Raw genomic sequence first — 17,895 nt, forward strand, 5'->3', positions numbered from 1 at the left:
CTGCCCTCTCCAGTAAACATACTAGTTCCCCAGGGCAGGGCTTCTGCTTGCAAACAGGAAGAACATAGAGGAGTGGGTTGGTCAGGGGGCTTTACATGTCAAAGACTAAACTACACTATTTTTCTTTTAAAGGGAGAGCAAGTTCAGCCATTTACTCTGCATGACCCTCCCTTTTATGAAAAGCAACAGTCAGGGTGAAAAAAGAGTGAGTCAAACTTCAGATGTTCAGTTGCCTCCTCATTCCCTCCTCAAGAATGGTACCAAGACTTAAGAGAAGAGCTGAGATATATGTGGCAAAACAGGTGCCTGGTGAGATGAAGGCACCTGGAAGTTTGCCAGTGGAGGAAGGCAGGGTGGTATGGTTATGTATTAGACTCAGACTTTAAGGTCAGAACGAACCATCATGATCATCCAATCTGACCTCCTGCACATTGCAGGTCACAGAACCTCACCTGCTCACCCCTGTAATAGACCCATAAGCTCTGGCTGAGTTACTGAAGTCCACAAATCATGGTTTAAAGACTTTCAAGTTACAGAGAATCCACCCTTTACACTTATTTAAATCTGCAAGTGACCTGTGCCTCATGCTGCAGAGGAAAGCGAAAAAAAAATAGGGTCTCTGTGAATCTGACCTGCGAGCAAATTCCTTTCCAACCCCAAATATGGCGATCAGTTAGACGCACCAGCCAGCCACCTAGGCAAGAATTAACCGTAGTAACTCGGAGTCCTCCCTACCTAGTTTCCCACCGCCAGCCACTAGAGACATCTGCTACTAGCAGTCACAAATCAGCTACATGCCACTGATGGCAATCTTATCATACAATCACCTCCACAAACTTACCAAGCTCAGTCTTTATATGTTTTTTGCCCCCATTACTACCCTTGGGAGGCCATTCCACAACTTTACTCCTCTGATGGTTAGAAACCTTCCTTTAATTCCAAACCTAAACTTGTTGGTAGCCAGTTTGTATCCCTTTGTTCTTGTCTCAACATTGGCACTTAAATAACTCCTCCCCCTCCATAGTATTTATCCCTCTGATGTATTTATAGAGCACAATCATATCTCCTATCAGCCTTCTTCTGATTAAGCTAAACAAGCCAAGCTCTTTGAGTCTCCTCTCAGAAAGTAAGTTTTCCATTCCGCTGATCATCTTAGTAGTCCTTCTCTGCACCTGTTCCAGTTTGAATTCATCTTTCTTAAAAATGGGAGATCCAAACAGCACACAGTATTCCAGATGAGGTATCACCAGTGCCTTGTATAATGGGACTAAACACTTTTCTGTCTCTACTGGAAAAACATTGCCTGGTGCATCTTAGGAGCCTTTTTTCAGAGCTGCATCGCACTGGCAGCTCATAGTCATCCTATGATCAACCAATACACCCAGGTCTTTCTCCTCCTCTGTCGCTTCCAACTGATAAGGCCCTAGCTTATAGCAAAAAATCTTATTGTTAGTCCCTAAGTGCATGACTTGCACTTTGCATTATTAAATTTCATCTCATTTCTGTTACTCCAGTTTTCAAGGTCATCCAGATCTTCTTGTCTGATATCCCAATCCTCCACCGTACTGGCAATACCTCCCAAGTTTGTGTCATCTGCAAATTTTAACAACACACTCCCTCCTTTTGTACCAAAGTTATTAATAAAAATGTTAAATACGATAGGTCTCAAAACCGATCCCTGAAGAACTCTACTAGTAATCTTTCTCCAGCCTGACAGTTCACCTTTCAGTATGACCAACTGTAGTCTTCCCTTTAACCAGTTCCTTATCCACCTTTCAGTTCTCATATTAATCCTCATCTTCTCCAATTTAACTAATAATGTCCCATATGAAACCATATCAAATGCTTTACTGAAATCCAGGTAGATTAGATCAACTGATTTTTTAGACAAAGGAAATGCAGTAATCTTCTCAAAAAAGGAGATCAGATTGGTCTGGCACAATCTACCTTTCATAAAACTAAGTTGCATCTAATCTCAATTACTGTTTACCTCTACGTCCTTAACTACTCTCTCTTTCAAAATTTGTTCCAAAACCTTGCATACAATTGAGGTCAAACTAACAGGACTGTGGTTTCCCAAATCACATCTTTTCCCCCCCTTCCTGTTGTTGGCTTTGTTTTCATTTCCCCACCCCCCTTCCCTTAATTTGTAGAAGAAGTTAAGTTCCCTTAACTCTACAAAGAGCCACCTGCCATGGGAGGACAATGATGGGTTGCCAATACCACTGCTAGATCTTCCTCTACCTGCAGCTGTGGGGCCCTCGCCAGACAGACAAACTGACCCTAGAGACTTCATACCCTGGAGACTTGCTGAGAATGCAACTTGCACATTCCCACCTGCTGTGAGAGGTGTCTATTGGTTGAGTCTTTCAGGAAGCAAGTAAGAGAGCTGCAGGATGAGGCAGCTTGTCTGCATAGCATCCAAGAGCATGAGGACTTGATTGACAGAATGCATATGAAAACATCTGAGATGGAGAATGCTAGCCAACTACAGACAACAACTGCACCAGAGAAGAACTGGCTACTCTATGGCCACCTCAGACCATAGACTGTGCTCCACCCTCAACCCAGCTCCCCCATTCATCAAGGTAAAGTACTGGTATGCCGTACCAGCTACAGGAGGTGAGGAGCAGACCTCAATGGCTGAGGAGCTGCCAGCTACCCCCAAACGGGGAGGCTCACAACCACCGCACCCAAGAGGAGGCAGCGTAGGGTGCTGGTAGTCAGGGACTCTTCTGAGGGAGACAGAGGTATCCAACTGCAGACCTGACATGATGTCTTGAGAGGTGTGCTGCCTGCCTAGAGCTTGCATCTGAGACATTACAGAAAGGCTGCTGAGGCTCATCTGTCCCTCTGACCACTACTCCATGCCGCTCATCCACATGGCCACCAATGATACTGACAGGTAGAACCATGAAAAGTTCAACTGACTACAGGGCTCTGGGAGGGAGGGTGAAGGAATCAGAAGTGCAGGCTGTATTTTCGTCTGTCCTCCGGTTGAGGGTAAGAGAGGAACATGCACATCCTGGAGATGAATCGATGGCTTCACAGATGGTGTTAACAGGAGGGCTTTGGCTTCCTCGACCATAGGATGCTGTTCTGGGAAGAAGGTCTGCTGGGAAGAGATGGGGTCCACCTGACCAAGAAGGGAAAGACCATCTTCAAGCACCAACTTGCCAATCTAGCAAGGAGGGTTTTAAACTACACTCAAAAGGGGCAGGTGACAAAAGCTTCTTTTAATTTTTTCATGGTTTGTGTGTATAAAAACATCTTCTGTATTTTCCACAGTATGCATCCGATGAAGTGAGCTGTAGCTCATGAAAGCTTATGCTCAAATAAATTGGTTAGTCTCTAAGGTGCCACAAGTACTCCTTTTCTTTTTACGAATACAGACTAACACGGCTGTTACTCTAAAAGCTCACAGGTAAGCATAAAAAAAAATGACCTTAACAGAGCACTAGTTGTTGGGGGGGAGGGGGAGGGAGAGAGACGGAAAATTACAATAGGGTCATAGGAGCAACAAGAGGGAAATTAGTGGGGAAATCTGCTCAACATCTTAGATATCTATACACAAATTCAAGAGGTATGGAAAATAAACAGGAAGAAGTGGAAATATGAGTTCACAAGCTAAATTATGCCTTAGTTGGCATCACTGAGACTTGGTGGGATAAATCTCATGAGGGGAATACTGGTATAGAAGGGTATAGCTTGTTCAGGAAAGACAAGCAGGGTAAAGAGGGAGGAGGTATTGCGTTATACATCAAGAATATATATACTTGTTCTGAGTTCCAGGGGGTGAGAGACAGACCAGTGGAAAGTAATATAAGGAAAGATAAAATGGACAACAAATAGGGGTGATGTCATGGGAGGGGCTACTACCGCCCACCAAATCAAGAAGAGGAGGTGAATGAGGTACTTCTACACCAAACAACAGAAATATCCAGTACACAAGACCTGGTAATAATGGATTAACAGAAATATCCAGTACGAAAGTTTCAGAACCACTGGTCTAGATTTACTTGGTTCTGCCTCTGACTGGACTTGACTTCTCAATACACTTGTATGATTCTATACTGACCAGATGACACCCCACCACTTGGTATGTGACAACAACCTGTGCATTTCTCTATCACAGAAGGTACAGCCCACATTGTAGCTCCTTTCCCTCTGAAAAGATGTTGCAGGGAGGGGAAAAAAAGTCCATCTCCCTGTATGGCTAGCATACACATCCCGGGTGGGAAACTGGCTAGCTACTGCACACCACAAATCAAGCCTGAGCCAGGTGCAGAGTGCAGCCGCTTCCGGCACAGACACCACAGGTCCCCTCCCAGATTCCGGGGAGGGTAAAACCAGGCTCAAACAACCCCTACCCATCAATCTGCCCGCGCCTGCACGGCTCAAAGCATGCCACTGAAGCCACACACAGGCCTTCTCCTCCTCCATGACACACGTGGGCGGGGGGCCCCGGCCCACAAAAGGAGAGGCCCCCTTGCTGGGAGAGCTGCTTGCACAGCACTGGCCGAGTGGGGGGGGGGGGGGGGGGAGCAGCAGGGCTCCAGCCTATGCCCAGCCCCCCCGCCAGACCGACTTGCGGGGAGGAAGGGGAGGAGCTGCTTTCGCTTACTTTCTCCAGCAGCTCAGCGGCCGAGGAGCCTCCATCGCCGTCTTCCCCGGCCGGCCCCTCCCCGCTAGCGGCCTGCTGCGGGCCGGCTGGGGAGAACGGGGCTCTCCGAAACCTCCTGGCTTTGCTCTTGCCCATGGTGTCCGCCCGCGGACGGCGACGCGGCGACCCTGCCCTGCCGGGCCGCAGGAGAACGCAGAGCCCCCACGTGTGCGGCCGCAGCCCGGCCGGCCCTGACCCTGGCGCAGGCGCGGAGAAGAAGGAGCGGCTGGTTGCCGATCCGCTAGGGGGCGCTACGCCGGCCAGGCAGCGTACGCCGTGGCGTACAATAGCGCCCTGGGCTGTGCGCAAGTGCGCAGCTTCCCGCCGGCTCCCCGGGCCGGTAGCAGGACACCCAGGGCACGGGCAGCGCCCCTTGCCTTTTGAGAGACTCGGCCCTGCCGGGCTGCTGCTTTACCAGGATAGAAGGAAGGAAGCTAAACCCTCCACTCCTTCCTTCCGAGGCTGCCCCTGCGACATTTTCCACAGGTGGGAAGAGACGGGCAGGGGTGTTTGTCTTAAAGCTCCCCCTCCTAGAGTCACAGCTTATGAGGCTTTTCCCTGGTGGACATAGCGCTGTCCACACCAGTGCTTCTGGTGGTGTAACTTATGTCACTTAAGGGGGTGTCTATTTCACACACCTGAGGGACATAAGTTATACTGACAAAAGTGCTAGTGTAGACGTCGCCTATGTCTGCCTCAAATAGCCTTAGGCTATGCGTTCACTACCGCGGGATGGACGCTCTGGTGATCGGTGCACCGGGGGTTGATTTAGCGGGTCTTCAGAGTGCTTTCCGCTCAACCCCAGTACTCCATTGGGAAGGAGAGGAGCAAGGTAAGTAGACAGGAGAGCATCTACCATGGACCTAGGGCAATATAGACCCCACAGTAAGTTGACATAAGCTACGTGGGCTCCAGCTACATTGTTCGCATAGCTGGAGTTGCGTAACTTAGGTTGACTTACTGCAGTAGTGTCCACATAGCCAAAGGAATAGTCTTTGTTCTAGGTTTCTACAAACCCCATGTTTTACTCAATGACTAGGGGCTCCTAGGCTCTCCACTAGATACAAATAAATAATAAAACATCTTCTGAATCTACTACTATACCCTATCAACTGGAGTAAACTGCATCTCATTTGTTCACAGCTGGACAGCATAAGTGATTAATGGAGATGGATACTTCTGCACAACTAGAAAAGGAGTACTTGTGGCATCGGATACATCCGATGAAGTGAGCTGTAGCTCACGAAAGCTCATGCTCAAATAAATTGGTTAGTCTCTAAGGTGCTACAAGTACCTTTTCTTTTTGCGAATACAGACTAACATGGCTGTTACTCTGAATTCTGCACAACTGTGATGTTTCATTCAGTGGACAAGTTTGCTACATAATACAGCTACAAAACATGCACATAAACCGCTGCAATATCAGATACAAATTGTTTGGATGCTTTTTTTTAAATCTGTCCCTAACAGCTGCATATTTACTACGGGCTGTTATAGAGTAATCGAGACCATGGCAGGACTTAAAGGAAGGGTGTAGGTTTTAAAACTTTGTACAACAGCAGCAAAGGCAGATTAGATTGTTAAAGTAAATACTTTTGAATTATTGTCCTTATGTTGTATCCAACCCTGGAACCACAGAGTGGAGCAGCACACAATAGGAAATAAAAACATCCAGATTCCGACAGAAAGTAGGCAGATTCTTTCTAAATTATCCAGAGCTATTATCCTTGCCTTTTACATGTGGCACACTGGTTTTAGTTTTTGCAGCCTTAATATTTTTCCATTTTATAGTTTGCAACCATGTTTGAAAGTTATCTCCCATAGTTATATACAGTGTTGGTGTAGCCGGGTTGGTTCCAGGATATTAGAGACAAAAGGTGGGGGAGAGGTAACATCTTTTATTGGACCAACTTCTATTGGTGAGAGAGACAAGCTTTCGAGCTTACACAGAGCTCTTCCTCAGGTCTGGTTTACACTACAGACCTATACTGGTATAACTGCCACTCAGGTGTGTGAAAAATCCACACCCTTGAGCGACATAGCTTGGTATAACTAACCCCCCGTATAGACAATGCTTCCTCAGCAAGAGAGCTTCTCCTGCCGACATAGCTACTGCTGCTCCGGGAGGTGGATTAACTATGCCAACAGGAGAGTTCTCTCCCATCAGCCTAGAGTATCTTCATTAAAGCACTACAGTAGTTAACACATTTCAAGGGCCATTCCAGGTGAAGTGGACCGTAGCGGTGTATCAGTAAACTCTTGTATGAACTCACACAGGAATATGATAAACGACCAAAAAAACACTTTCGGCACTTTACAGCTGCACTGATGTAGCTGCGCTGCTCTAAGCCGATGGGCAAGCGCTCTCCCATCGACTTAACTACTCCAGTCCCCACGAGCGGCTCTAGCTATGTCAGCAGGAGAAGCTCTGCCACCAACATAGTGCTGTCCATACCAGCGCTTATGTCAGTGTAAGTTAGAGCTTGGTCTACACGACACAGCTTTTAGCGACATGGCTGTGTCGCAACGGCTGTGTCGCTAAAAGTCATGCGGTATAGCTGCTGTTTGTTGGCTCTCCCGCGGACAAAAACTTCCACGTGCAACAAGTGGCGTTTGCTCTCCTGCCGACAAAGCGCAGTTCATACTGGCACTTGTCGTGGCAAAACTTTTGTCTGCGGGGGGAGGTTAATACGTTCAATTGCCAGTGTAGACATAGCCTTAGTCACTCAAGGGGGGTGATTTATTCACACCCCCCCAACTAATATAAATTATACAGACATAAGCTGTAGTGTAAACAAAGCCTTAATCACCTGTGGATGAACACTTCACAAAGTGACCACTCTATCTGACCTATCAGTCCTCATCCTCGATGGAAACCTTCACAGCACTTTCAAAAGATGAGCCTGGGAGCTAAATTCATAACTTTGCTAGATGCTCAAAATCATGAACTGAACCGAGACACTGGCTTCAACAATCTGTAACCCAACACTAACAACCCTCAAAACTGGCTCCTCCACTTCCTTTCCGTGCTTCCTTTCCGCACTCCCTCCCCATGACTGGATTGCTGTTAACAAGCCATTTTACCTTGAATGGCCCTTGAAATGTGCTAACTACTTATGCTAAACAATCTGTTCCACCTTGTATTTAGTGAGCTGTAGCTCACGAAAGCTTATGCTCAAATAAATTTGTTAGTCTCTAAGGTGCTACAAGTCCTCCTTTTCTTTTTGCGGATACAGACTAACACGGCTGCTACTCTGAAACCTTGTATTTAGCTGTGACATTTCCCAGACCTGAAGAGCTCTGTGTAAGCTTGGCTATATCTACACTACAGCACTTACAGTGGCACAGGAGACGCTCTAAGCTCTCCTGACGACATAGAGTTTAGAACGGTATAACTTAAAATCACTCAATGACTTGTTCAGACTGCTCTGCATACCATACACTGAAATGCAAGTACAGTATTTATATTCCAGTCGATTTATTTTATAATTATATGGTAAAAAATGAGAAAGTAAGACTTTTTCAGTAATAGTGTGCTGTGACACTTTTGTACTTTTACGTCTCATTTGGTAAGCAAGTAGTTTTGAAGTGAGATGACACTTGGGGGTACACAAGACAAATCAGACTACTGAAAGGGGTACACCATTCTGAAAAGGTTGAGAGCCACTGATTTAGGCATTCCAGGGAAGCTGGATGACCTGCAGATCATTAGTTCAAATCCAGCCAGTTTGGAAGTGACTAAAAGTAATTTCCGTCTGATGATGACTCAGGAGCCTACATGAATATGTTCACCAGGAACTGGACAAGGACCCACCATATCAACAAGTGGTCATATCACATTAATGTCTATGGCACCCTTGTTAGCACCCAAGTACATACTTAAGTGCTTATTGAATCTGGGGCCTTCCTGAGGCCTCAGAAAGGACAAAGACTGAATGGAGATAGAGACAATACCTGCTCTAGGCATGAGAAGGTGCCTGGAACAGGGTTGAGGTAGACTGGTGGATTATTGTAGAGGGACCATGGGCTGCAGCTTTCCATTCTGTCCGTATTTTGGTGACATCAATATCCAGCATTACAAACATGACATTTCACAAAAAAACAAAAGCCACAATACTTCCGTCACTGGAGTCTTCAGCTGTTCATAACTAAAGTACATAACTGTTCAGCTTTTGTCACTTCCCATCCTATATCTGCACATTTGTCAATTTATAATACAAAAAACCCCAAACATACTAACATATATAAAGTATTTATTTAATGCACATATTTACCTACAAAATTTACATCAGTTAAAAACAATGGAAGGACAGAAGTACAAAACCTTTAGGAGCAAAGGATTTTATTGCCTCAACTGAGCAAAAATTTAACATACATAAAAGTCAAACTATGCTCACTTTAAGAGGCAGCCTTGCTAATCTTATCTGTAGTGAGAGGTTACTGTGCCGGCAATAGCTTTTTGTTTTTATGCTGATGTATGCTCAATTAAATTACAAAAATCTGAAACAGGTAAAAAGGCACCTTGAACACTTAAAATTAAACTGTTATGATGATTCTAAATATTTCAAGGACTATTGTACTATGTATACACAACAGCCACACTTAGTTTCTCTGAACACTTTAGAGAGTTTTATTAATTTATTTTGTGGCACCGATCATATATTTCCTTTATCAAATTATCTGAATCCAACGTTAAATATTTGCAATACTAGTTGCATGGCCAGATTATAACAGGATAAAATCCACTCTTAAAACAGTGTGATTATTGAATTCAGATACAGTGCAGAACTTTTATAATCTGAAAGTATATTTAAGAGTTTTTAAAATCTTAAAATAATTAATTAAAACCAGGTTGTACTGTGAATTAGATGAAAGCACTGAATTAAGGATAACCACAGTGAAAGTGGCCGAAGTACTGTACATAGACAGACAAGTGATACTTTAACATATTTGTAATATTCTTAAACATAATAAGACCTTTTTTCCCCACCATAGATTTCTCTTTTAAGTCTCTTTTGTTTGCGGATTCCAAAAATATTGTAACCAGGAATGAAAGAGACCACTGTAATTAATAAAAAGCTCGGGGAATGGCAGATAAGCATCCCTTTAAATACTGGTTCATGAGAACAAGAATTCACACAGCATGTATTACTCTTTGCTTAACATTGGCATTGATTTGCTATTTACAGTAGTTTGCAAAAAACACATTATAAGAAACAAACAAGGTTTGGTTTCCAAGTTTAACTTAGTAACCAATTAACATACTTCACTGCATGTTTTGCTCTACCTGAAGAACAAAAGTGACACTAATACTGAAAAAGAGGTAATCAAAAGTAGCAAAAGCATTGATAACATGAGGATAGTCAAAAGAGAATTTAGACAAATATGCCAGACGGTAATATTGCACACTTACGCTGTCAATTGTAAGTAAGACTCTCACTCCTAGGCGACTGAAAACCAGTCCTGTTTGACTTTTTGTGCCCCACTAGCTTGAGAAAAGGTCATTTTTGGTTTCCATGGCAGTGGACAGAGTTGAAGGAAGATCGTGATTATTGAACATGGGGCCTAGGTTTCAAAATTAGTTTTCCAGTCTGCAAAAGAAAAATTCAAGTTCAAACAAACCCTGAAATTTAACATAGCCTTACTACAAAGGTGAATATTATCTGTGCTAATTTCTCTTTAGTCTGCAACAACAGGAGTGAGAACTAAGAGTTTGCATCCATGGAACCATTAAGTAACTTGCAGTTTCATATTTTAACCATACATTATTTGTAAAAATGTAAATATGCACTCTTAGGCTGTCTACCCTTTAACAGCATGTAGAGTACAGGCACTACACACGTGCAACATGCTGCAGTAAAAGGCTCTGGCAACAGGGAACTGCCAGAGCTTCTCACTGCTGCAACCTCCCCACCAGGGCCTTTCCCTGCAGTAGAGAAAGCTCCACTATCAAGATACTATGCTGCTAAAAATAGCAGGATAGTATCTCACAGTACGTGGGAGGCACTGCTTAGGCGGTTCATGCAAGTAAGCCAGTCTACACACCTAAGCCTTGTCTCACCATCTACATTGCTATTTATACCCGTGCCAGCTGGGAATGCAATGTCTGTTCAGGAAGAGAGAGCAATTTCCTCTTTTTTGCATTTATTCCTGCCTTAAACATGTACATGTAGTCAGTGAGACTAGAGTCACTTACATCATCACAGGACATATTATACTCTGCCAAGACTGTTCGACATCGGGCTGCTATGCTGTGTGAATTTCGTCAAAGAAAAGTACTAAACAAAGATTTTATGTGGGCTGCAGTTACAGTAAGAATTACCTCAACTTTCACCTGACAAACTATCAAAGGATACATTGATGGTGCCACCACTCTTTTGTGTATGCCAGCAAAGAACAAGCCTATTAGAGTAATACAGCTAATTGTGAAGAATGGATGATTCCACAATGATGTGAAAAAGGACACCTAGGAGAGAAATAAAATTATCTTGAAGAAAAACTATTAAAAGATTCCGTGATTGAAGGGACATCATCAAGCTGGAGACCAAGTATTTCAAACCGGATGTTTAGGCCACTAATGTAAACTGGAATAGATCTCTTAAAAATTCCCTTGTTACTCAGAACTTACTACTCCTTTGTAACCCTGCTACTCTTTACAAGAAGTGCTTCTGCCAAACATTTTCCCAATGAATATCCCTTCTGTTTTCAGATATTTTGGAAGGTAACAGAGAAAATATTCTCCGATTTTCCTGGGAGAAGTCCCAATTAGAGCAGCTGCCCTACTAAGTGATATATACTGTTTAAGAAAAATAACCAAAGTAAAATTTTAGATCTGCTATCCATGACGTTATCCCTTTTAAAGTGGGGACAAAGAGTGATAACATCTGAAGAGAGTTTTAAAAAACTGTGAGATTCGAGGGTATTTATTCTTCAGCTTCTGATTTGATAACATTTCTCATTGTAGTAGTGCTGTTTGAGTCTCTGCAATTAAGCTAAGTTTCTGTTTTAAAGTTCTATGGGAACAGTCTAAAATTAAAAAGTACTTTCCTGTTAATGACACAAAAATAATCAATTGTTCATCACTCATCTTGTATTTTTCTTTCCACTTCTGAATAAAATGTAATAGCTCTAGCTCAGTTTATTGCTAAGGTATAAAAATGAAAGTAAGTGAGGAATCCTTTACCAATTTTTCTTCAGTTTGGTGGTAAAGCGAATCTCCTATATTCCACTCAGAAGTTCTCTTGCACCATATAAAGTTCATTGAACAACTATACTTTCAGATTCAGTTTCACAGATACAATGTAGCCTAGAAGTCTGCCATCACTTCAATACAAGCCGCAAATTTCTGGTCTGAAATTTAGAATACCAAGCCTCAGGCCATTCCACCCACACAGTTTAGGAAAACATAAATTTGATCATCTTGGATATTCACGTTAAACAAAAACTTAAATGCATAGCTTGTGTATACATATCTAGGGTGACAAATTTTAAATTGTTCCACTGCTACAAAAAGTTATTTCAAGGAGAAAGGGGGAGATATTTCCAAAGTGCAGAGGTACATAAGAAAAAACGTTTAGGACTAATTAATTTGCTACTGTTCTCACAAGTTCAATTTTGTTGATCATGGATCAGTCTAGTTGAAGGTGGCCTCAGCCGACTATGCTCTATAGATAGACAGAATGAAGTTATTCTGGGGAAATCACCCTTATTCAGCACAGCTGTGGAATGCCTCAAAAATTCTTAGTCGCCCCTCAAAGTGCGATACCTGTGATGTAAATAATCCACTGAATTTGCTCTTTGTCACTAGTGTCTTGAATCAGTCAGAGAAATAACCCTGCTGTTAGCTTTTCACTCTTCAAGGCAGTCCACAACTCCTGACTACATACACTTTGTTTTTATTATCTAAATTACAAACATTATGAGACATTTAATATTTCAACATTAGAGTATAACTTACCTTCTGTGTCTCAGGATCTATTAACCAGTTCCAAGCACCCGTTGCTGTGCAGACTGATACCACTATAAGAATCACTGATGAAAAATAAAGGTCATAAGCAACACATCTGGTTTATATTTATTAGAAAGTATTTAAGGTCTCATGAAAAGCTTTGAAAGAGATTACATTCTATTTTATTTCCCCTCTCCATTCTTGATTTATAAGAATGTCCAAAGAAGAGCGAGATTTATTTGAAGAGTTCTACCCGCATATCATGTTTGTTTCTCATCTGGACTCCCACCTTTCTATATATGCAGTCAAAATGGAAGGAAATAAAAAAACGTTTTACCGTTTAAAACAATGCAACCCTTTCAAGAGTCTATCAGCCTCCTAGAGAGGACAAAAAAATAGTACCAGATAGTGTTTTGTTAAGTAAAGACATGCGGGGGCAGGGGTGGGGGAGAGATATAAGAGGTTTCTACTAGATACACTGATTTAGAAACATTAGTCAGAAAATTGAGGGAAAGTAGTACACAATATCTTTCTTGAGCACTACACTAAAAACCCACGCAGTATTCTGCACGTAACTTCCAAGGACCAATAACACTAAAGTGCCAGTCCTGCAAGCTGCTCTGCGAGGAGGCAGGCAGCCTCGCCAACTCTTTCAATTTCATTGCAAGTGTAGCAGTACTCCAGCTCTGGGAGGCAAGTGATTATGTGAGAACCTCAGCTTTTATTACAATAAAGTTTTATTTCCAACCCTCCACTCATAGTTGTGGATAAAAGCCTGAAAGACATGAACAGTGCACATTCTCAAGGTTTAAACCTCACTGCTGGTAAAGCAGACTCGTGATGTCTTATTTTGGGGGCTAGTAATACTGATAAAATAAAAACGGTCCAGTTAGGAGCTGGAATTTGCACATTCGAAGGGGAATTTAAAAAGTTTGTATGCCATATAAAATGAAAGGTATTTCTCCAGTTTCACACAGAAAGATAGTAAAGATCTACCTATATCAATACCAGTTTTCCAGGAATAAAGTAGTTATTATACAGATAACAGAATTATGAAGTCACTAGATGCCACATCCAGTGTTTATTTAAAACTTCTTCATGAGTGTGCTTTAAGTCAGTAAAACTTTAGCCTGCATTTAAATATATTTGAACAAGTTTGGAAGAGATTGCCAACAGTTGGAAAGTGAACACACCCATTAAAAAAATAAACTATAGGACCAGTGAACTTAATATATTGATTTTGGGGGAAACTTTGGAAAATATACTAAGGAATAGGAGAAAGCTATTGATAAACAAATGGTTTTAAGTTATCATGGTGAAAAATAGCCCAACTTGGAAACCAAACCCCTATATACAATCACAAAATAGATACAAGAATGAAAAAAGGTAGTGCAGACTATGCCTACACTAGAGAGCTTACAGTGGCAAAGCTGTACCTATGCAGCTGCACGCCTATAAGATCTCTCATGTAGCCACTCTATGCTGACAGAAGAGAGTCCTCCTGTTGACATAATTAAACCACCCCCAAAGAGCAGCAGTAGTTATGTTGGAGGGATCTCTCCCGCTGACACAGCGCATGCATACTACCACTTATGCCAGTGAAACTTATGTCACTCATGGGGGAGGGAGGGTGTCACACTCCTGAGCGACATACGTTTTGCTGACATAAGTGGTAGTGTAGATATGGCCTTAATCACAAAGCCTCAATATGCCTCGAACTTGTCCTGAAGAATTCCTTTTAAAAAGACTAATTCAGTCCTGGCCTTCTTTGCTGAGACTGCCTATGAGATCATTATCATACTGATTACACTTCTAGCTTTGTTGTTCTTGCCAATATCTACTTTTGAATAGCAACTGTGCAAATGTTATAAGCGTTTTGTGCACATAGTATAGTTGCAACAACATAAATCCATTATTTTACTTTTGCTATTTTTTGTAAAATTTGTGTATGTGTGGTACCTTCAAATATTTAAAAGATTTTTAGGCTCAGATACAAAGTATATACAGTAAGATTTTTAAAGCACGGGTTTGTTTGTGTAAACACAAATCCATAGGCATATACATGGGTAAATGCCAAATGAAGTATTAAAGAGTTAATCCAACTTCTCCTTTAAAATATTAAGCTTACTTCTCCAACGTCCTGTAGCTGGTTGCAAACATGCAATATATTCAGTAAGTCTTCTTTCAAAAGCCTTGAGATCTGAGGAAAAGACAGACAGAGATCTAATAAGTCTTGGTCTATTAGTTGACCTTTAATAGTTAATGCCTCAGATTCTGTTCTGTTACTTATGCCCTGTGCAGCTCAGACTCATAACTTACAAAGGAAAGCTGTAATGCACTGATGATGTAGTGATCAAAAATCACTTGCGTCTCAGATTAAGCAATAGTTAACGGAAAGATGCTTAGCACAGCATATTAGCTTTAGAATTTACCACACTTTTTGGTTAAGCTCCCCACCAAGAAGGAATATATTAAGTGACAGGTATTTCCATATACAGAAGAGATTAGAATACCTTGACATGGTATCCCTTTGTTAATCTAAATGCAAGCCATTAATATTAATAGATTAAAATACTCTAAAACAAGGTATATTTTGAAATGTAAAATGTGTCAGAAAACCTTGTTACACTCCATGGTCTGTGTTAATGATAGATAGAGTTTGGTATTTTGTTTGTGATTAGAATGACACTATCACCATAACTCACTACAAAAATTCTTACCTCAGTTGGCATCATTTGAGATTTTTAATAGTCCTTTCAGTTTCAATAATCTATTTTTTTACATGCCACTCATCTTGGAAAATGAAAATACAATAATAAATTATTTAAGTTTTAGCCAGCTTTAGAATCTGACTCATGAAATAGCATGTTTGGTTTGCAACATTACAGGGGAACTATTTAACATGAAGAGAAGTCTACTTTTTTTTTTTTTTTATCTGAAAATATTTCTAGAGTCAACTGTTCATTTTAACGTCTGTGAAGATTTCCTTTTCCAGCAGAGAAGTTTTGGGCCTAAAACTGTCCCACTAATTTATTGTTTGAAGTTTGATATTTTTTATTAATAAAAGGTATATATACTTCAAATGTAAGCTGGCTTCAAGTAACAACTACTATTCTTTGAAAGAATTTCATGTTGTATTAGAATGTCAAGTTCTAATAAAGGTGACAATGCAAAAACTACAAGAAAAATACCTTCATTAAAATGCATGCCTGTTACTGAAGTATGTACTTACTCTAAAATATACGCAGAGATTATTTCAATGTTTATCAACTGGAAAAAATGTAACTACTTTGTTAACCAATAGAAAGCATTTGTAAATTAGATATGATTTTTAGTGTTTTAAATGAAGCGAATATAAAAAAATAAAGGCTTGAGCTACATTTTATAAGTCTTGGAAGCCCAAATTAAGGACCTCTTTCAAAAAAAGGATGGGTTTGGTCTTTAAAAATGCGTGTCTACCAGTTCTAACCAAAGGGATAATTCTGATATTTACAGTGTTAGAATAAGTGTTGACAGTCACCTCAGTATTCCCATAATTTCTAATATGTCTGCTAATGTATCTACATCTTGTTTGTTTTATATATGACATTTACTAATCTATCTAATCTTGAAGTACTGGTGTATTATTAAAATATTCTCCTGTATTGATTTTTTTTGAAGAAAGCAGTTTTAAATTCCTTTTTAATATCCTTTGCTACAAATCTGCACCAAAACTTAAAACAAGGCTCTGTTTTAGCAAATAAGAAAGTGAAGCTCAGTGAGCTGTATTTTTCCTGAAGAAAAGAATTCCTTGGTTAGATTATTACATCTCAATGTATTTGAGATATAGAATGCAATTAAAGAATTACAGCTGTGTTGAATACATAGCTTACATTCAAAAAAGAAAAGGATTAGTGAATATTCTATGACAAGTTTCCAACTTGTACAGCAAATCTCTTATCAACGCAGAAAAAACAGACTTAATAGACCACACTGTAAAAGCCAGGCTCGGTCATGAAACAACCAAACCAAAGAAAGATGACAAAAAGGAAGTTTTGCAAACTACTGGAGATCTTTTAGTCTGTTCCCGGTGGAGAAAGCCGATGCACACACTCTCGTTCAAATAACTTGGCTCAGTTAAGAGTTAGAACTTTCCCCTTTTGCAACCGAATCCACTTTCTATCGTTGTTCCAAGCGCCGCTTGCAGAACAGGAACATGCCCCTCCTCCATCAATAAGCGAGCAAACAAAACATTAATCCACGACTCACCGGCTCCTCGCCTTTGAGCCATCCCCCAGGGCGTGAGGCTGTGGGCACCAGGGACCTTGTCCTGGGGCAGGTCTGCACAGCGCACCTCTGGCCCTACAGAAAACCGGAACCCCCCAGGGGAGGGGCGCCGCTCACTCCCGTTCCCCGCCCCGCACACCCTTCGCTGGCTCCCGCTGTCACTGGGCCACAGGACGCAGAACGTCCCTCCCCACTCCGGGGCGGAGGTGGGGTGGCCTCGCAGTCCCCCAGCTGCTATTGGCCAGCGCCCTGTGACGCCTCCCGCTGCAGGGGCGGGAGTCGTGGGTCAGAGGCAGGAGTCCGCTCTGGGGCGCGGGAGCCGCACAGACAAGCTCCCCCGCGGCCCCCCCCAGGAAAGGAGGAAGGGTCACTGGGCCCGGGGGGGCGGGGACCCCGCGACCCCAATTACCTTCTGCCTGCTCCAGCGAATTCATGGCGGGTGGGGGAGGGCGGTCACCACGCACGGCCGCCCCCTCCTCAGCGTCTGGAAGCCGCTCGCATCGCAGCCCAGAGAGCCGGCTCCTACTCCCACCCTGCGCCCCTTCCGCAGTCCCCCGTCCGCCACAACAACGCCGCACCTCATTGGGCATCCCCTCCGGGTCGCACCCCTCCCTAGCAAACCCCATCCCCATTGGCTGGGAAGGGAAGGGGCGTGGCTGCAGGAGGAAAGATTCCAAAAAGCGCCGGGGGTAGGACCGGCTCGTGGCAGCGCTGTAGCGTTGGACAAGAGCGGCGCGCGATGGAGCTGCGGGCAGGAGCCCGGCCGAGCAAACTGTGCGGCTGTTGCCTCTTTTTTGTATGTGTCACAGCCCTGAGGGCATCGGTCTCCACGTGCAAAACTAGAGCGAGGAGGAGACGCCTGATCCAAAGGCCATTTGGAATCTATGAAAAGACTCCTTGGTCTCTTACACTTATAGTCCTAGGGACAGTTCTGCAATTCTTTCAGACTCTTCCCCTAAAAATGTGTGCTGGATAATTTCCCATTTCAATAAATGTATATCCTTAATGTTAAGTACTG

General features: G+C 42.5%; 2 protein-coding genes across 4 annotated transcripts in view; both read right to left on the bottom strand.

Annotated features, from left to right (window-relative positions):
* HEATR3 (HEAT repeat containing 3) overlaps window positions 1-10,165 on the bottom strand; it is a 39,893-nt gene extending 29,728 nt beyond the window's left edge. For 2 of the 3 annotated variants that reach the window (XM_073307670.1, XM_073307669.1), the window contains exon 1: window positions 4,625-4,881. In XM_073307670.1, the coding sequence (XP_073163771.1) occupies window positions 4,625-4,759 (135 nt within the window). In that variant the 5' untranslated portion in view covers window positions 4,760-4,881. Of the gene's footprint in view, window positions 1-4,624; window positions 4,882-10,076 lie in introns of those variants that run through there. The other variant, XM_073307671.1, reaches the window with a different exon arrangement.
* On the bottom strand, window positions 7,698-17,467 carry CNEP1R1 (CTD nuclear envelope phosphatase 1 regulatory subunit 1). Its single transcript, XM_073307672.1, has 6 exons — window positions 17,287-17,467; window positions 14,740-14,811; window positions 12,621-12,694; window positions 11,020-11,129; window positions 10,860-10,914; window positions 7,698-10,254 (listed from the first exon to the last, which is right to left on the bottom strand). Exons 1-6 carry the CDS (start codon window positions 17,465-17,467, stop codon window positions 10,213-10,215), a joined length of 534 nt encoding a protein of 177 aa, XP_073163773.1. The 3' UTR covers window positions 7,698-10,212.
* Window positions 17,468-17,895: the final 428 nt, after the last annotated feature.

The sequence above is a fragment of the Lepidochelys kempii genome, chromosome 12 (genome assembly GCF_965140285.1).
Source record: "Lepidochelys kempii isolate rLepKem1 chromosome 12, rLepKem1.hap1, whole genome shotgun sequence".
NCBI lineage: Eukaryota > Metazoa > Chordata > Testudines > Cheloniidae > Lepidochelys > Lepidochelys kempii.